The sequence below is a fragment of the Falco naumanni genome, chromosome 8 (assembly GCF_017639655.2).
Source record: "Falco naumanni isolate bFalNau1 chromosome 8, bFalNau1.pat, whole genome shotgun sequence".
In the NCBI taxonomy this organism is placed as follows: Eukaryota; Metazoa; Chordata; class Aves; order Falconiformes; family Falconidae; genus Falco; species Falco naumanni.
Window position 1 is genome coordinate 31,956,754 of NC_054061.1, and position 16,698 is coordinate 31,973,451.

The following is a 16,698-nucleotide window of genomic DNA, read 5'->3' on the forward strand; positions in this document are numbered from 1 at the left end:
TTTATTTATAGACAAATCATTACCTGACTATATATACATGTGTCTAGAGAAGGAAAGATCCATCAATCATTTACAAACTCCATCTACCGATGCCACACTTTCCTCTAACGTGCACACTGTATGTTTGCAAAGTTTTGCTTTCACGCATTCTGACAGTCCTGGTCTTTAAGGCATGAAGAGGGCACTCTGCTCCCCCTTGGGCACGGGGCTGGCCAAAGGTGTCCTTCTGACGTTAGGGAAAGCTATTTTATTTGATTAAAAAACGCTTCTTGTCTTTCTCAAGACAAAACTTGGAGTTCAAGTACAGCAAAGTAACTACCTAAACCACAGACAGGGCAAGGCAGCTCGGCAGGAATTACTGAGAGTAAAAAAACCTTTGTTTCTGTGCGACGGAAAAAAAAGCTGAACGACCTGAAAATTCATTTATTACTCATCTAAACCACAACGCATTTCTGCTGCTGTAAATCTCCCCCTTTTCCATTCTTAATGTGTCTATTATATACCCATACACTCTCCTCTGAGTTTACATGTTTGATGACACCGTTGTTCACAACACACCAGCACAAAGGAACCACAGTTATCGCTGAAGGTAAGTTATAAATCCCGTCCTACCCAGCCGTTCTTCTGGGAGCTGCAATAGGATCTACACGGCATCAGTGGTCCTCGCAATACAGGAAGCTCTGTCCAAATCTTTGCAATGAAATACTAAGCTTGGGGAGAATGCAATGTGTAAACATTTTTAATAAATTGTATTCGTTATCGGTGCGATGAGAAAGGAAAAAGCTCATTGACGGAAGAAGAAGGACTACGCTGCTGCAATGGATACGCAGCAGCAGCACTCGCCTGTACCTCTCCCCACACACGCAGTATACGGTGTTTGTTTACGGCGGTGCCTGGCGTGCTGGTTCGGCCGGGTGGGAGCGGCCGGTCCCCGCGTCCCGCAGCCCGGCCGGGCCGGTGGAGCCGCGGCCCCGAGCTTGCCGCCCCGCCCCGGGGCTAGGCGCTCCGTTTCGGCCGGGGAGCCCGGATTTCACCGGGAACCCCCGCCTCTGTGACCGACAGGTGTCACAGGGCTATCACGCTGCCCTGACCGCTACACCCAGCTCCGCGGGACGCACAGGCGCGGTACGAAACGCGTCTCCTTCCCTCCTCGCTCCGGCTCAAAGCCCTTTCCGAGGGGCAGCAGCCCCGTGCGGGCCGGACGGGCTCCCACCGCCGAGGTCCCCCGCCCCCCGCAGGCTTGCGGGCCCAGGCGCGGCGGCAGGCCCCGGGGCAGGCCCCGTCGGCACGGCCGGCCCGAGGGGACGTGCCCGGCCCCGCTCGGCGCCCAGCCCGCCCCGCGGCCGCCCCGTCAGCTGCTCGGCCGGGCCCGGCGGGGCGCTGCGGAGGCTGCGCGGGGCGGGGACTGGCGCGGGGAGGGAGAAGATGGCGGAGGCCGAGTGAGTGCCGGGGCGGCGGAGGGGCCGGGCGGGGGCGGCCTGGGCCGTGCGGGGCGCGGGGTGCCGAGTCGGGCCGGCGGCGGCACCTCCCGGTCCCGTCCTCCCCGCGGGCGGCCGAGCGCCCGGCAGCGCCGCCGACGGAGCGCTGCCCCGGGGCGGGGGTTGGCGCCGGGCCCCGCCGCGGCCGAGCTGCTGGGGGCGCCGGGCGGGCCGCGGCGGCGGAGGGGGGCGGCGGGAGCCGTTCGGCCCGGCGGGGTAGAACCTTCTGCCAGACGAGGCTCCCCCGGGCAGGGGGGCCGGGCCGGCCGCCTGCGGGCCGGGCTCTGCGCGGCCGGTGCCGCGGCCCCTCCGCCGACGGTGCTTAGCGGGCCCGGCCGGGGCCGGAGGCGCTGGCCCGCAGCCGCCGGGAGCCCTCGGGGCTGCCGCCCGGTCCCCGCACCTGGTGCGCCGAGGAGGGGGCTGCCGGCCTGCGGCGTTGCCCCGCAGAAGACAGGTGGCTTCTTGTCATTTCACCCTCCCCGCCATCTCGCTTAAATAGATCTTCTCTCCCTTGGCCCTCGCCATGCTGTGTCCCTCCTGGTGGGCCTGTGTGGCGTCGGGAGCTGCGACCCGCACAAGGCGGCTCTTGACGAGCATGGGGAGCGCTGGGGAGCACTTGCGGGACGGATCTTCCAATTAGAAGACAGTTAAGTGACTAAGTGTTTTGAAAATGTCTGTGGTGATAATGTAGTTGTTAACCTTTTGCACAATGCCCGCTGTGCGTGGGCTGCCTCGCGTGTCGCGCTGTGCTGCGGCGTGTTTCAGCCGTGTGCTGCTGAGGGGGACGCGCAGCTGCCGCAGCTCTTGGTGCCATGTTACTGTTTGGAACGTGCATTCCCAAGGGATGGAGGCTCAGCAGTGGTGTTGGTTCAATATTTGCACTCTTCCCATCTGAGTAGAAGTGCTTGGTGAAACACAAGGCTTAAAAGGAGAGAGACATCGTCTTCGCTGCCTGCAGATGCGCTAGCCTCCTGGTCCAGAAGAAGGAGGCGATGCCTTCTTTAGGGCTCTTAGTTTCCATTTTCACGAAAGGTGACAATAGTAAGTAAGACAAAAGTAAGATGCCGTGCCTGAGCATCATGACCCCAGGCTGCCCAAGGCCCTGAAGAATCTTTGCATGAGCATTGGCCGCTTTGCTCCATTTCCCTGTTGCTCTCTGTGGCGTGCCAAAAGGCTTCAGAGCCAACGAGCGGAGAAAACTTGGAAACCAGGATAAAACAAGTAGGAACAACACGCACAGGGTGAGAAACCAGGATGGAAACTACTGGATCGTGCCAACTTGGGACCTTGCACTACTTGTAAACATTCACTGACTTGTACCCACCCAAGTGCCTTTGCTGTGGTCAGGCTGTTTACTTTGTAGTGAAAATCTGCTGCTGGTCCCTCAAATGACTTGTAGCTGCAGGGGTTGTATAAAAGCAGTAAGTGATTTCCTTATGTAGCAAAGTCCCAGTACATTTTGATAACCTTCACAAGTAAGTATCATATATTTGCTGAATGATATATTAAATAAATGGAAATTGAGTAAATGCAGGCTTTATGTTTTGAAACCGGTTTATGCCAAATAAAATTGTGCTTCCATTTGGTCGTCTTTTCTAGAAGAAGAAAAAGTAAGATCCAGTTGGTGTTTACATCAGTATTGCTGCATGGGACAGCTGATGCTTCTTATTAAGTTGGAGATTGTTGTATTTGAAGTTACAAGAAGCAGTCTTGTTAGAGGGATATCGGGAAATAATATAACATGGGGAAATAATGGGTGCGCGGACATTATTAATAGATTTCATCAAAGACAGGGACTTGGGCTGGTGTCGCTCAGTATTTTAGTTGATGTCCTGGGTGCGCAAAATAGGGTGTAGTCATGGTGTTTGCTGATGACCTAAAGCTGGGAACCGTTTGCAGGGCTGAAGAGGATAGAGATATCTTACAGGAAAAATGGGGTGATGTTGAGTGTCGGAGTAAATAGTACCTATGGACTGAAATTCAACATGCAAGGTTTGGGGTTGGTACCAAGGAACAAGGAATTCAGTAACAGGAGAGAGACTGGAATGTACTAATTGATCACAGGGTGTGAGCAACAGCTGTATGGCAGTGAAAAAAGAAATTCTGATCCTCTGTGTGCAGCAAAAGAGCTCACTTAAAGAGAGACCCAGAAGTGTGAGCTTCTTCGTGTAAGGCTGTGAGAATCAACCCAGGGGTCATATATATCAGCTCTGGTCATGCATTAAAAAAATAAGGGATGTGCAGACTTCAGGAAGCGCCAAGAGCTGTTTGGATGGTGAAGTAAGCGGAGAGTCAAGAGTTTAACTTGTTTTCCTAGGCAAGCTGAGACTAAGAAGGGACCTAACAGTTTAAAAGCCCTCATTAAGTATGTTACTCCTGTGGAGTTTGTGATTGGGACCTACAGTCTCGAATGCTGAGTATTGAAAAGACTTCTGTATATTCTCGAATTCTTGTGATCACCTTGTGGGTAAAGCCCCCAGGGACAGGGGAGACTCTCAGCTAAAATAGGGATGTATTTGTGACTGTGGTTTCTTTCCTGGAGGCTAAATGTATTATGCAAGCTCTACTGCCATGCCATCCAAAGGAGGGGAAAAAAAAATTATCTGGAGCACCTCCTTTTTGCTTGAGGGACGCATGTTGCAGCGCCAGTGCCAGCCTTGATGCAGACGTCTGTTCAGTGTGAGTCAGGAAGCTGACTTAAGAAGCCAAACAGCGTGGTTGCCCTCTTTCCCCTCAAGATGGGTTTGTGATTACAAATAATGTGGAGAATTGGCCGTGTAGAAGAGATGCTGCATTCTAACGGGGACTGTGCTGCCTCCCCAAACTGACAGTGGGAAATTACATGTGACCAGAACTTGATTTTTTACCTTTTGTTTTACCTCTTGGACTTTTTTGTGCGTGATGGAGGATGCCACAGCGTGGCGTCACATTTTACGTGCAGTTACCTGTAGTGTATTAACTAGCCTGGATGTATTTCACTTCCCTTTTGGCTTTCAGTCAGCAGAAACGAATGGCACGTCCTCTGCACTGCTGCTACGTCTTCAGAGAGCTTCCTCAGGATCTGCTGAAGCCAGGGAGAAAAGGGGGATGGATGCACTGGTTTGGCTTCCCTTGTGCCCGCGTGGCCGTAAATAAGAGTTAACAAAAGCCGCCACCAGCTGGCAGTTTCAAATTTAAAAACAATGTCAGGGCTTTTTTTCTTAAGTTCCAGGTGGCTAAGCTGTCGATCAGAATCGTTGTTATACATGAATGTGGCACTGAATCCATGTATAACAAGACTCTTGATGGACAGGTTTTTTTAAAAAGAGTGATTGGGATGGGAACTCTGCCATTCCTGTAGTGCCAGCAGTTACTCATGTAGGACGTTACCTAGTGCGCGGGCAGGGGCAGCTCCTTTTCCCTTCACTCTCAGATTCTTTTGTTCCTGATTACAATTACAGTTTGTAGTAATGTGTGGCACTTTTCACCAAAAGTGTGTTACTTCAGTAAATATTTCTCTGCATTGAGATTACTTCTCTGGCTTGCTGAGTTGTTTTGCTCTTACCTGGGGTTACAAGAATGGGCACATTGCAGGACTGCTGAAATTCTGGCTCCATCCTGAAAAATATTTCTCAAATTGCCCTTTTCAGTTGAGAAATATTTTCTGGCGTCTCCTCAAGAAGAGAGATCTGTGAACCTCTTTGGCTGGCTTGAAGCCAAGGGCTTTGTTTACTTGCTTCTGAATTACATAATCTCCAGTTGTTGCTTAAAGGAGAGGAGAAAAACAATTTATTGTTACGGCAAAGCAAGCCTCTCTTCCATCTGATACTGGTTTCATTTCTTCACCTCTTCTCTGTGGTTTCACATTCCTATCATGTTTCCTCCTCCTCTGTCTCCTAGTAGACAAAGCTATTCATAAAACCTGTTTTCTTTGTAAGGCATTTTTGCAGCTGTGGTTGGTTCTGCTCTCAAATGACTAGTTGCCTCCTCAGAAAATTCAGAAAAATGTAATAGCCGTATTTTTTTAAACCAGTCCCCAACTTATTTAACAAAAATATAGTTCATGTTTTTTATATCTGCATTTTTCACCTTTTTTTAAATTATTTTGCAGGATTTGGATATCTCCTAATTGAGGAGAGTCAAAATACTGATTTCAAGTGAATCCTCCTCAGTCAGCCTGTTGGATGTCTCTGAGAACATAAGAAGTCATGGCAGAAAATGATGCAATGCCAGTCTTAACAAAAAAGTGTGGCCCATACATTTCATCTGTAACCAGTCGTGGCATGAATTTGGTAATTCGTGGTATAGTGCTGTTTTTTATTGGTGTATTTCTTGCATTAGTATTAAACTTGCTTCAGATCCAGAGAAACGTTACTCTCTTCCCCCCTGATGTGATCACAAGCATCTTCTCCTCAGCTTGGTGGGTACCACCTTGCTGTGGCACAGCGTCAGGTAAGTTCAGTCGTGTACGCATGCCTGGCATGGAGATGAAAGGGTGGAGAGGTAGTTGTACAGTTATAAAAAACTACCTGAAAGGTGTAGAAAATAAAAATTTCTCTTCCAGCATCACTGCCCTTTTTGAGCTGTTACTAACCTTCTGATCTCCCCGTGTACACGCAGATATGTATGCACGTTCTGCTAAGTTTAAGCCTTTAGGGGGTGGTGCCACATGTAACCTTGTTTTGAGCACAGGAAACCACCCTGAGCAATGCTTCCTTTTGTGACCCATCTTTCCATTTGTTCCTCAGTCCAGTTTTAGGTATAGCTGTAGCTCCATAAAGCTGGGAGACCTGACTGGAGTTGAGGCCAAACACACAGTTTGCGGTCACAGAGGCATGTTGCAGAACAGCACCTTGGTTACTTTCGTGTATCAAGTCAGATGATGTGAACATGCTCCATTTCTCCCATGACCACATAGGGAGTTGAGGCTTTTGTGTGTTTAGCTAGTTTAAGTGAGATGTCTGCTGTAGATAGTAAGAAATATCCTTTTTTTCTTTTCTTTCATCTACAAGTGTCAAGGCATGTTCCATGTTACAAGCCTGATGGAATTTGACTTTTTACTTGGCTCTGAAGATCACTGATCCCATGGGCCAGTTTTATGCTTTACTAAGGGAGTGTTCTTAGCAGCCAGTACTGGAGGACTGTGCTTTAGTGAACATTTACAGTAAAGGTGGTATTGTCCTAGAGGTCAGTTTTAATAAGACTGAGAAGCTCACGTTTCTGAATATTAATATGAGTCAATAAACTAGCTTTTGTGTTGATATCGCTGTTTTGCTAATGATAATACGTAAGCCTATTTTTTTCCTATTTGTCTGATTGCTTTCTTTTTGATACCTTGTTGAAATACTACAACCCAGATGTCACAGAGGAGCTTGATTGGAAAGGAAACCCTCCATATATCTCGCTGAATATGTCAGTTTTGTTCTCCTGTGGAAGTGCATTTGCCATGTTATGGTGGCAGTTGTATACCTGCTTTATCTGCTAGTTGTCTTAGCCCTCTTTCTGTTGTCTTGCTGAGATTGTTGATTAGGTTTTGGTTTGTAGCCTGCATTTGCTGGAGTTTTCTTTCATACTTCAAACTGATTGTCTTGACAAACATGTCTGGTAAAGGTTTGATCTCATATATGGAGTAGTGGAGGTTGAAATGACAGAATCCCAACCTGCAGCAGCAACACAAAACGTTTGCAGTGTTTGCTGTGAAGCTTGCACTGTCAACTGTTTGCATCAGGCTGCACTTTATGCTCTCTTGGATCATCTGAGAACATTGTCTGCAGCTGTGTATGGGGTAGCCATGAAGGCTAGATCTTGCCATCATCTCAGAAGAAACTTGTGGGCCTCTGTGCTTCTGATGGGTTGGATGTTTTGATGGAAAGACTGGTTATGACTTGTAAAGTATAGTCAGTCACCTGCTAGGCTTTTGCACTACTTCATTTTAAGCCACTGGATCTAAAGATATGACTGCCTTAATTGGCTTTTCCCAGCAGGAGTGACCTCTGTTAAGGTGTTTGAGTTCCTTCTTTTTCATTATCAGTCTTCTCCATGTTCTTTCCTTGTCTTCTCTGCTAGCATACATACAGGGAACCTCTGTGGTAAATGCTGGTAATTGACCCATTTCCTTACCATTTAGTACTGGCACAGCATTCCGGGAATTGACATGAGTATTTTTCATGAACAGAATGAAGGTATTTTGCATATTTACAAGCAGTGGTGTTCGAGGCTGCTTTCAGAGAAGTCCTTTCCTCTGTCACTGTTACTAGTCATCAGTTTGGCCCAATACCTTTGGCAAGAAAAGTGCTTGGGGAGTTTTTTTTTTCCTTCTCCAGCTTTACTGGTGATTTGTTGTCCTGAGTCCTGGAGATCAGTTTCCTCTCTGACAGAACAATGAGCATTTGCTATAACATACCTCCAACAGCATGCCAGTCTGAGGGCACCGGCTCGGGCACTGCCCGCTCCTGCAGCCCCAGTTCAGCATTAGGAAGCAGTGTTATTCCTCAGCAGTGTTGGGAACAGTCATTTTAGCTGCAATTGCAGCAGAGAACACATGAAGAAATGTTTAAAGAGCGTAGCAGTTCCCTGGGGTTGAAAGTCCTGTTTGCTTTCTGTATTCAACAGCTACTGTGGGCTCTGGGCTTTCCCTTTTTCTCTGTGAGCCTTTGTAGTAGTATTGAAGAAGACGAAAAACATTATCCAAACAAAACCTGCTTGTAACACCACCACAGGAAGACAAAATATTGGTGTTATAAACCCCACACTCTGCCCTTACTGTGGTGTGTGTGTTTTGCAGTTATTTAAACATGTATATTTGATAGGTGGGATTTTCAAAAGTGTCAGCCTGCAAGCTATTACTGCTCTTTTTGAACTACAGTGTGAGACTGCAGATTTTAATAGGGTACAGAGTTCTTTCATCCTCCACCGCTAGTTCAAATTGTCTCTGTTTTGCTACTTCTGCCAAGTCACTGCTGCAGTGGTTGAAGATGCTGCTGAAGTTTTACAGGGCTTTTTAAAACAATGAATTTGTTTGAAATTCGTGTATGTTTTGTACTGTTTATCCTTAAAAGACCTGTTTTAGTAGTGACAATAATTGTCAAAGTCTAGATAGTCTTTATTTTAGCTAAATATTGCCAGTGCTTTAACTTCTGGGGCTTTTTTCTTTCCTGTCTCCACAGCTGTGATTGGGTTATTGTACCCGTGCATGGACAGACATCTGGGAGAGCCACATAAATTTAAGAGAGAATGGTCCAGTGTAATGCGATGTGTAGCAGTCTTTGTGGGAATAAATCATGCCAGCGCTGTATCCTATATTCTAATGAAATTGGCGATAACAAATGGGTTTCCACTAAAACAAAGCTCACATAGTCATGAGGAATTGTTAAAGATAAGATGTGCAGCATTTTTGCAATGAAAGTGCAGAATATGTGTTAAACTGTTGTAGCGGTGTTGGAGGTGACGAGTCTCATGTCTTTTCATTCTGAAAAATGTTTTCAATAGAAATGTCTCAGTATTGGGCTTTGTCTTACTTATAGTTGTTATTTTCTTTGAATAATTAAAAGTAAGTGTGGGGAAATATTTGTGTGATAAGTATTGCGTACAAGTGCTTGAAGATGTTGCGGGGGTTGATGTCCTTTTAACATTGCAGTAAGAGGCTGCAGGCCAGTCCTGAGGTCATCAGTGAAGCGCATGCGCTTTGTGAAGATTGAGGAAACCTCAGGACCAGGTAGTACCCAGGACTACAGAGAGCAAGTAAGCATTGTTACCACATTCTGCAAGTGATGCTTTGATGCTGGGAGAGTAGTTACCATTCCTGTGGTCATTTAGCAAGGGCAATTAGAAGTCATCAGTGTGTTGCAGTACGTTGTACTCCTCCTAATTGTGTAGCTATGCAGATACATCCTTGCACAAGTGTGCTCAAAACTGGCATCCCTTCCCTCTGAAGCAGCTGGGGACATGCTGGGTGACAGGGTGCTTTTCATGTGGACTGGCACACCTTACTGGCAGTGCTGTGAGGCTTAGTGGTTTCACGTAGTCATGCCTAATACCTCCTCTGTCAGGTAAAACCAGGATCTGTCTGTGAAAATTGGGTTCTTGCAAACTAATTAGAAAGAATGCGAATCGCCTCTGGAAGTCTCATCTCCTTCAGCATCCGCTCCAGCATAGTTTCCAGAAACTGCTAAGAAGTGCTGATTGCATGCCACTGAATCTCTGTATTTCCAGGAAAAGAGGGCAAGTTAAGTGAAGTATGTGAGAGCTATGTGAGAGCTGGCTGAACTCTTACTGAGGTGGCTTGGCCCTTGGATGAGTTTTGTGGTTGTCTGGTTTGGTTCTCTGTCCAGAATGGCCAAATGAGCTGGAGCTGCCAAGGTTCGGGGCCATTCCCGCTGTCCCTTGCTAACCTTGCTGTCCTTGCCAAAGATGCATTAATCTGGTCCTGTGCTTCTCACTGACCTGTGCTGTAGCTGTTGTGTAAGCACGTGCAACTTCGCTGCTTTTAAGAAATACAATAGAATTGGCACCTTCTGTCTGCATGGGTCAGATTATGTACAGCAAACCTTTTGCAGTTTTCTAACAGCTCTTACACATATCCCAGGACATCATTAATGTACTGTCTGTATTTTCTCCTTGACCGCTTTACAGACTGCTTTCTTTTCAGCTTATTGCCAGTTCTGCCCGTTGCCATTATTTGGTGTGGGTTTAGGTCTTGTTCGACATTTTTTCTGATGCTATTGATTTTTATCCTGTAATTATGTATTTCAGGTAGTTGAACTTCTTTCTCATTTCCTCTAGGTCACTCTCTAGGTCTTTGTGAGATAATAGGGTGGTGGTTTTATGTTGTCATCCCATAAATTTTCTTTCAGGATTATGAAACTTGACAGCCTCCTTTTTAATAATCTGTTGTGGACAGGAGGAGTGAGGATGAGTTAGAATTTCCAAAACATTTTGAAGAATGAAATATTATAAAGATATATGGAGTGACTTTGCACTTTTATCAGAGAGCTGACAGAACTGATTTTCAGAGTTTATTTACATGAATACTTTCACAATAATATTATTTACGTTTTGGTTTATAGAAAACCAACATTTTTTATGTTTTGCTGAATGTAAACTAGCATATAAATTAAACAAAATTGCAGTTAATGAATGTGAACTAGCATATGAATTAAACAAAATTGCAGTTAAGAGTGATAAGTACCTTTTTTTTGGGTAAATCTCTGTCATTTGGAGGAGTCTCATGCTAGATTTAAGATTTGATGCTTAGTGTAATAAAGGGCCAGGTAAGGATGTGGTGTCCTTAGTCTGAACAGTGACATGTGCATTTTATGTCTGTATAAAACACCTGCATTGCCTGGTAGGTGTGTAGTTGCTTCCCTCTTGTACAGTGCCAAGACCCTAAAACTGTGAAAAAATGTCATAGGTTTTTCGTTTCCTGATATATTGGCAACACTTACAAGGCTTATTTCCTTCTACCTGATAGCTGTGTGATAGCTGAAACAGCTAGTGCTGTATTTTTATGATATTTTTTTCTGTTGCTTCAAAATATGATAAACAGAATGAAGAAAACTGCTTTACACTTTGTATATGGTATGAATTTCCAAGCTTATCCTTAACAATCAACACAGAAAGTGGATTTTGCCAACAATATCCAGTTGTCTCTCACATTAGCAGCCCTGTCAATTGGTCTGTGGTGGACGTTTGATAGATCACGAAGTGGCTTTGGTCTTGGAGTAGGAATTGCTTTTTTAGCCACATTGGTGTCACAACTTCTCGTCTACAATGGAGTTTATCAGTAAGTATTTACTCTTTCAAGATTAAACAATAGGCTTGTCTCCTGAAGCTATAACATAAAATCAGAGTAACTGAAAGGGTAGAGTTTGACATGATTTCCAAAGCTGTCAGCACTTTATCTTGAGTATAACGTAAATTGGACTGTTCATAAAAGCTTGTAGGTGTTTGTGAGACTTTTAGTTGGAAGTTGCTTATTTCAATAAAATTGCTACCTTACTAATAATGTAACTTGCTTTTTTTGGTTGAACAAATGGGATTATAATCAATAAGCCCCCTTTGTTATTTGCTGCAAGTAATGAAATTTCTGTAATTTGGGTCTTTCGGAGTTGAAATGTCCTAATGTTTAAGTTTGTGGATTTGTTTCATGTGATTGGAGGGCTCTGTGTATTGCACAGTGTTGAGCTCAAAAATATGTGTTCTTTTCCAGATACACATCTCCAGATTTCCTTTATGTTCGTTCGTGGTTGCCGTGTATTTTTTTTGCTGGTGGAATAACTATGGGCAATATTGGCAGGCAGCTGGCAATGGTAGGTTTGCAGGGGGAGTCGACTGTTTTCTAGTACAAGTTTTAATCTACTTGTCATTCCTTCCGTCGTATGTACGAAGCAGCTCTTTGACTTGTGGATGTGCAGTAAGGTAGACATCAGTAATAATTGCTTTTTTTTATCTAGCTAGTGAGTGGTTAATGCTGTTATTCAAAGCACAGCCCATGACTTTGCTCTGCACACTCTCAGTTGCATACATCAGTCCTTTCAGGACAAGTTGCTGTGTAAGAGCTCCCGCATTTGGGGAGGGGTCAGGCATCCCCTAAGTCTCTACTGTTCTTTCTGCTGCTCAAGGAGACAGAAATTGCAGCCAGCAGTGCATGCACGGGACTTAGGGAGACCAAACTTACCTGAGTGAAGTCTAAGCTAAGCTATTTTATGACCCACTTGGTAGAAAAATCCCTCTCATAGTAGTCTTCGTCATTAGTTATGCAAACTAATGTTACTAATTTGTCAACTTCTGTTTTTCAGTATGAATGCAAAGTCATTGCAGAGAAGTCTCATGAGGACTGAGAAGAGACAGCATACACCTTTTAAACAGGAAAATACCCGACAAATGACTGTTGGAGGAGCATAAGGAACACTTGATTATGAAATTGCCAAAACGCAATTTTTTTCCCTTGAGTGGTATATTTTACTGCAATCTGTGATTGCTGCTTCTATAGAAACCTTGATGTCTGATTTTGATTACTGTGAAGTTACAATAGTATGCAATACATCTGACAACATTGGTTCAATTATAGGATTCTTTTTTCCAAATCTAAACAGTTTACCATAAATTCTTGTCTGTCCATAATGTTGCAGTGCCAAACTGAACCTTTGCACTACATTTCTGTAGCTGAAACTTCTTGCTTCACTTTATCTTGAAAGTTTTGAGGAATGTGTTCTTAATAGCTCAGTGAAAGACAGGGGATTCAAATTTAGGAATGAAGACCTTCTCTTTCCATGACAATAACCTGTAATATCTTTATGAAATTCATGGATTACAGGTGATCTTTGCTGCAATAAGTAACTGTTTTCTGGCTATTAACACACTGTATCATTCTTCAGCTGAGGAAACTTTGATACGGATTGTATGGGTTATTGCCATAGCATTTTGTTTGTCTGTGGTACGTGCCCAGTATCACAGAATAGAGAAATGGAAATAGAGGCTAGAAATTATTTGCTGTTTTTTCCCCTGGTACAACCAGTATACATGCTTGTATATAAACTTACGTGGACCATCATCAGATGTGGACAGATTCTGAAATTACTTGTTGTGTTGAGTAACAGGATACAATTCGGGTCATTCTTGTACAGTCCCTTACACTGACTTGTGTTGATCCCTTACAAAAAAAAAAAATCTTACAGGATTTTTATTGCAAAACTTAATTCTGCTGAACTAAATCAGTCACTACCATATAGTGTCATAAAAACCTCCATTACCGATGTTACTCTTGATAGTTCTTGTCCGCTACCTGCTCTGTTTGCAGGGATCAGCAGGAGAAGGCGAGGCTGTATTTTAGGTACTGATGTAGCCCTTATTGCTGTGAATATGGTCCAGGCAACCATAAATGTGTTCGTTCTTACAGCATTTTTCTGAGGTAGAGGAATACTGTTATCCCTATTTTATAGGTGCCTGTGCACAGAAAATCTGATAGGACAGAGCTGAAATAGGCTGTGTGCTAATCGGTTCCCTTCTTACGGAGAAGGATTTTAGTGTGACCCATATTTGGGGGCATACGTGGAATTTTCTCTTGGCTTTGCAGCTCCCTTTTAAGACCATGAGATAAATGAACTTGTGCAAGAAGGCAGAAAGCAGACTTCAAGAGGACACTGCTAACCCGTGCCAGCAGTGAATTTGGCATGGGATGTCTCCGCTTTGTTTTCCCTCTTCTGTTTCTGTGTTGATGATACTTTAATGTATTCGTTTTCCTTTTTTTGTCTTGAAGTACTATTTTTTTAAAATATTCTGTGAAGGTTTCTAAGACATGTTACAGTCACCTAGGGAGGCTGGAGTTGGTCCAAAGAACAAATAGATGTTTAGACAAGTTTTCATTAATAAATGTTTGTGTGTTGTACACAAAGCTTGAAATAGGCAACTCTGTCTTACGTGCTTATCTCCAAGTCTGAAGAGTACACAATGAAGTGCTTCCAGAAGCGTTGTAATGAAAGAGGTGGTCACAAATGGAAGATTTCTGAATGGGGAAGTGTAAAAGTAATAAAATAAGCAAATTATGTATAAAGAGCTTGGTTCTGCAGCTCCACAAAGTTTCATCAGCTTGTCACGGTTCCATGACCGTTCAGCACTTGAGGCACGCTTTCATTGGGTAGTGTTTCAGGAAAGCACGTTACAGATGCACTTTGCTTTAAGCAGAGGTAGAACATGTTTAAGTAGATCCCTGACTATAGAGATTTTCTTTTAATCAAACCATGTGGCAATAAGAAGCATTTTATTAACAAAACCAAGAAACTGTTAGGGCATAAACTATGGGTAAGTTTCTTCAGGCAGGCTCTGGCATTTCACTGAAGAAGCTGTTGGGTCCCTTTCCGTACAGTATTTTGCCTCATCTGCCTTATTTACTTAAACAAGTGGCTTCAGCTTGGTGGGTAGTGTGATGAGTCCCTCTTGAATTATCAGGGCATGAGTGGCATAAGAAAAATCTGAATTTTTATTCTAACTGTAGGGAATAACATGGTACCTTAGTAGCCAGCGTGCTGACTCGGTAAACAGTTTAGTTTCATCATGATCATTTAGTGTATACAAATGGAGATGAGTAGCTTTTGTTGTTTGCTTGTTGGTAAAACTACTTTTACCTGCCGGTCTAAATACCTACACGGAAGCCTTGTGTATGTTAAAATGTGCAGTATGTGAGAAGTGGTTATTGTGCATCTGTGGCACCCACTTTACAACACTTTGCACTCAGATTCATCTAAACCTGATCAGACTGTGCTGTTCACTAACTTCTTTTAAATTTCATTTTGGAAATTTTGAGGGTGATGTGCAAAGGCAGCAATCATCCAAAATAATTTGAGCGGGGTCCTTTATTACGTGTGTTTTACTATTTTTATTATTTGACTGAAGTCAACAGAGGATTCACATCTTGGACATGATTTTTTTTTCAAATTGCATTGTAATTTTGTGGCTGGTGTGTTCAAACTCTGAAAAAGGTTCATGATGAGAATGCTGACACGGCCTTAACTGTAGTGGTGTGAACATGCTGCTACGTTATAGCATGTAATTAAAATATTAGACTGTCTTAAAAATCTTGTTCAATAGAGAATGAATAAGGTATATTTTAGATACAACTTTATAAGCACTGTAACCTCTTCACTAATTAAACATTGTAAGGTCTATGCTGTTTAAACTGGCGAATTGCTGTTAAAAGCAAAATGTGCATTAAATACAATTACAACCTTGCTTGATAGGTTTCTTCTTTCTTTTAAAAAATGATACTGATTTTTAAAGTACGCTAAGTTGCCTCCTATCAGCAATCTCATAATCATTTTGACCATTGAGCTGGCATATTGGTTGCACAAAACACCTGTCTGGAAATACTAAAAAAGAAGCAGGCAAGATCAAATTGGCAGTGATTCTATCTTAATTAGCATGCTGAGCAGCCTTTGAAAATTTGCCCTTTTGAATCTGCAATGGGAATATTTGAGCTGGGGGAAAATAAGCCAGATAACTTCAGTCGCAATGCAGAAAATAGAGATTTGGATATAAATAGCTGCTATGAATATGAAAAAAAACCAACCAAACCACCAACCCACGAATGGCAGGGAATCCCTTAATATATTTGTATTTATTAATGTGCCGATCCGGATATGACCTGCATGTTATTCTAGTATTCACAGACTGTCCATTCATAGTGCCCATCACTCTTGTCAAAAAAAGACATAACAGAGGTTTAGAAATGCGTAATGAAAAAGCCTCCAGGCAGAGGTGAAGAAAGGGTGGGAGGAGAGGTTCATCAGTATTTGGGAAGCAGTGCCCTCAGCAGGGTAGCACCATGAGTGAAAGCTGGAAAGCACACGGGGAGTGAATGGAAAAGGTCTGTGTTTGTGTTGGCAACCTGTGACCCAAAATTCCGAACTCTGCTGTCAGCATGCGGAGGCCTGGGCATGCCCAGCGTCTGACCAGGCAAATCGCAGCCAAGGACAGAAATAGCCTTAGTGCTGCAACCAGGTACAATAACGCTTGGTCAAAAGCACGCTGGCGAAGGTGCTTTGCTGGAGACTGAACCTCTCCCTTTCACCTGCAGCCTCTCCGGCAGAGCGCTGCCCTGGGGAATGGGAACTGCAGGCCCTTCCTGCCCAAGCTTAGCCCAAGGGTGTCAAATGGAAAGTTGCCCATTTCGGACAGAATATTCCAAACGCCGGGCTGCCAGGCTCTTGCAAAACGCATCTCGTGCCTCCTTTTGTAGCGTGGCTGTTGTAAGCAGCTAGGAGGGGAGTAGACAAACTTTTCCTCCGTAGCTTCTGCCCTTCCCTTCTGCCATCTGTCTGGGAGCTGCTGCAGGGACCTATGGGCGTGCACCAGCCTTCCTTTTTATCTCTCCCAGCGTGGAAGGAAGGCACGTAATTTTACCAGCTGCGTCACCCCTGACATTTTGCATATGCTTTTTACATTTTGGAGCAGTGTTACCAATAATTCCTAATGGTAACGGATGAATATAACCTGTGTAAGTGATGTTAAATAGCAAATACAGTGTTTATAAAGGTACATGCACAGCTGGGCAGGGGCAATGCGTGTCTCACCGTGGGAATAGCTATCTAATGCTGTTAGGTTTGATGCCAGTACTAAATGCAAAGCATGAGTAATTTTGCAGCTTAATGTTCAGTACTAAATAGTAAATGAAAGGTCAGTCCAACATGTGAACTGTCATGGAATAGTAAACACTACTTTAATTGCCTCGTGCAGCCAGCTCGGATTT

At 44.2% G+C, this 16,698-nt stretch overlaps 1 protein-coding gene across 4 annotated transcripts; it reads left to right on the forward strand.

The window, feature by feature from the left end:
* Positions 1 to 1,011: 1,011 nt before the first annotated feature.
* Positions 1,012 to 15,182, forward strand: INSIG2 (insulin induced gene 2). Of its 4 annotated transcripts, none has more exons than XM_040602843.1 (6): positions 1,012 to 1,125; positions 5,569 to 5,909; positions 8,624 to 8,748; positions 11,072 to 11,238; positions 11,665 to 11,764; positions 12,254 to 15,182. In XM_040602843.1, exons 2-6 carry the CDS (start codon positions 5,666 to 5,668, stop codon positions 12,293 to 12,295), a joined length of 678 nt encoding a protein of 225 aa, XP_040458777.1. In that variant the 5' UTR covers positions 1,012 to 1,125; positions 5,569 to 5,665; the 3' UTR covers positions 12,296 to 15,182. The 4 variants fall into 4 exon arrangements, with proteins under 4 accessions (XP_040458777.1, XP_040458776.1, XP_040458778.1 ...); XM_040602842.1 differs by lacking the exon at positions 1,012 to 1,125 and adding an exon at positions 1,358 to 1,439; XM_040602844.1 differs by lacking the exon at positions 1,012 to 1,125 and adding an exon at positions 1,819 to 2,124.
* Positions 15,183 to 16,698: the final 1,516 nt, after the last annotated feature.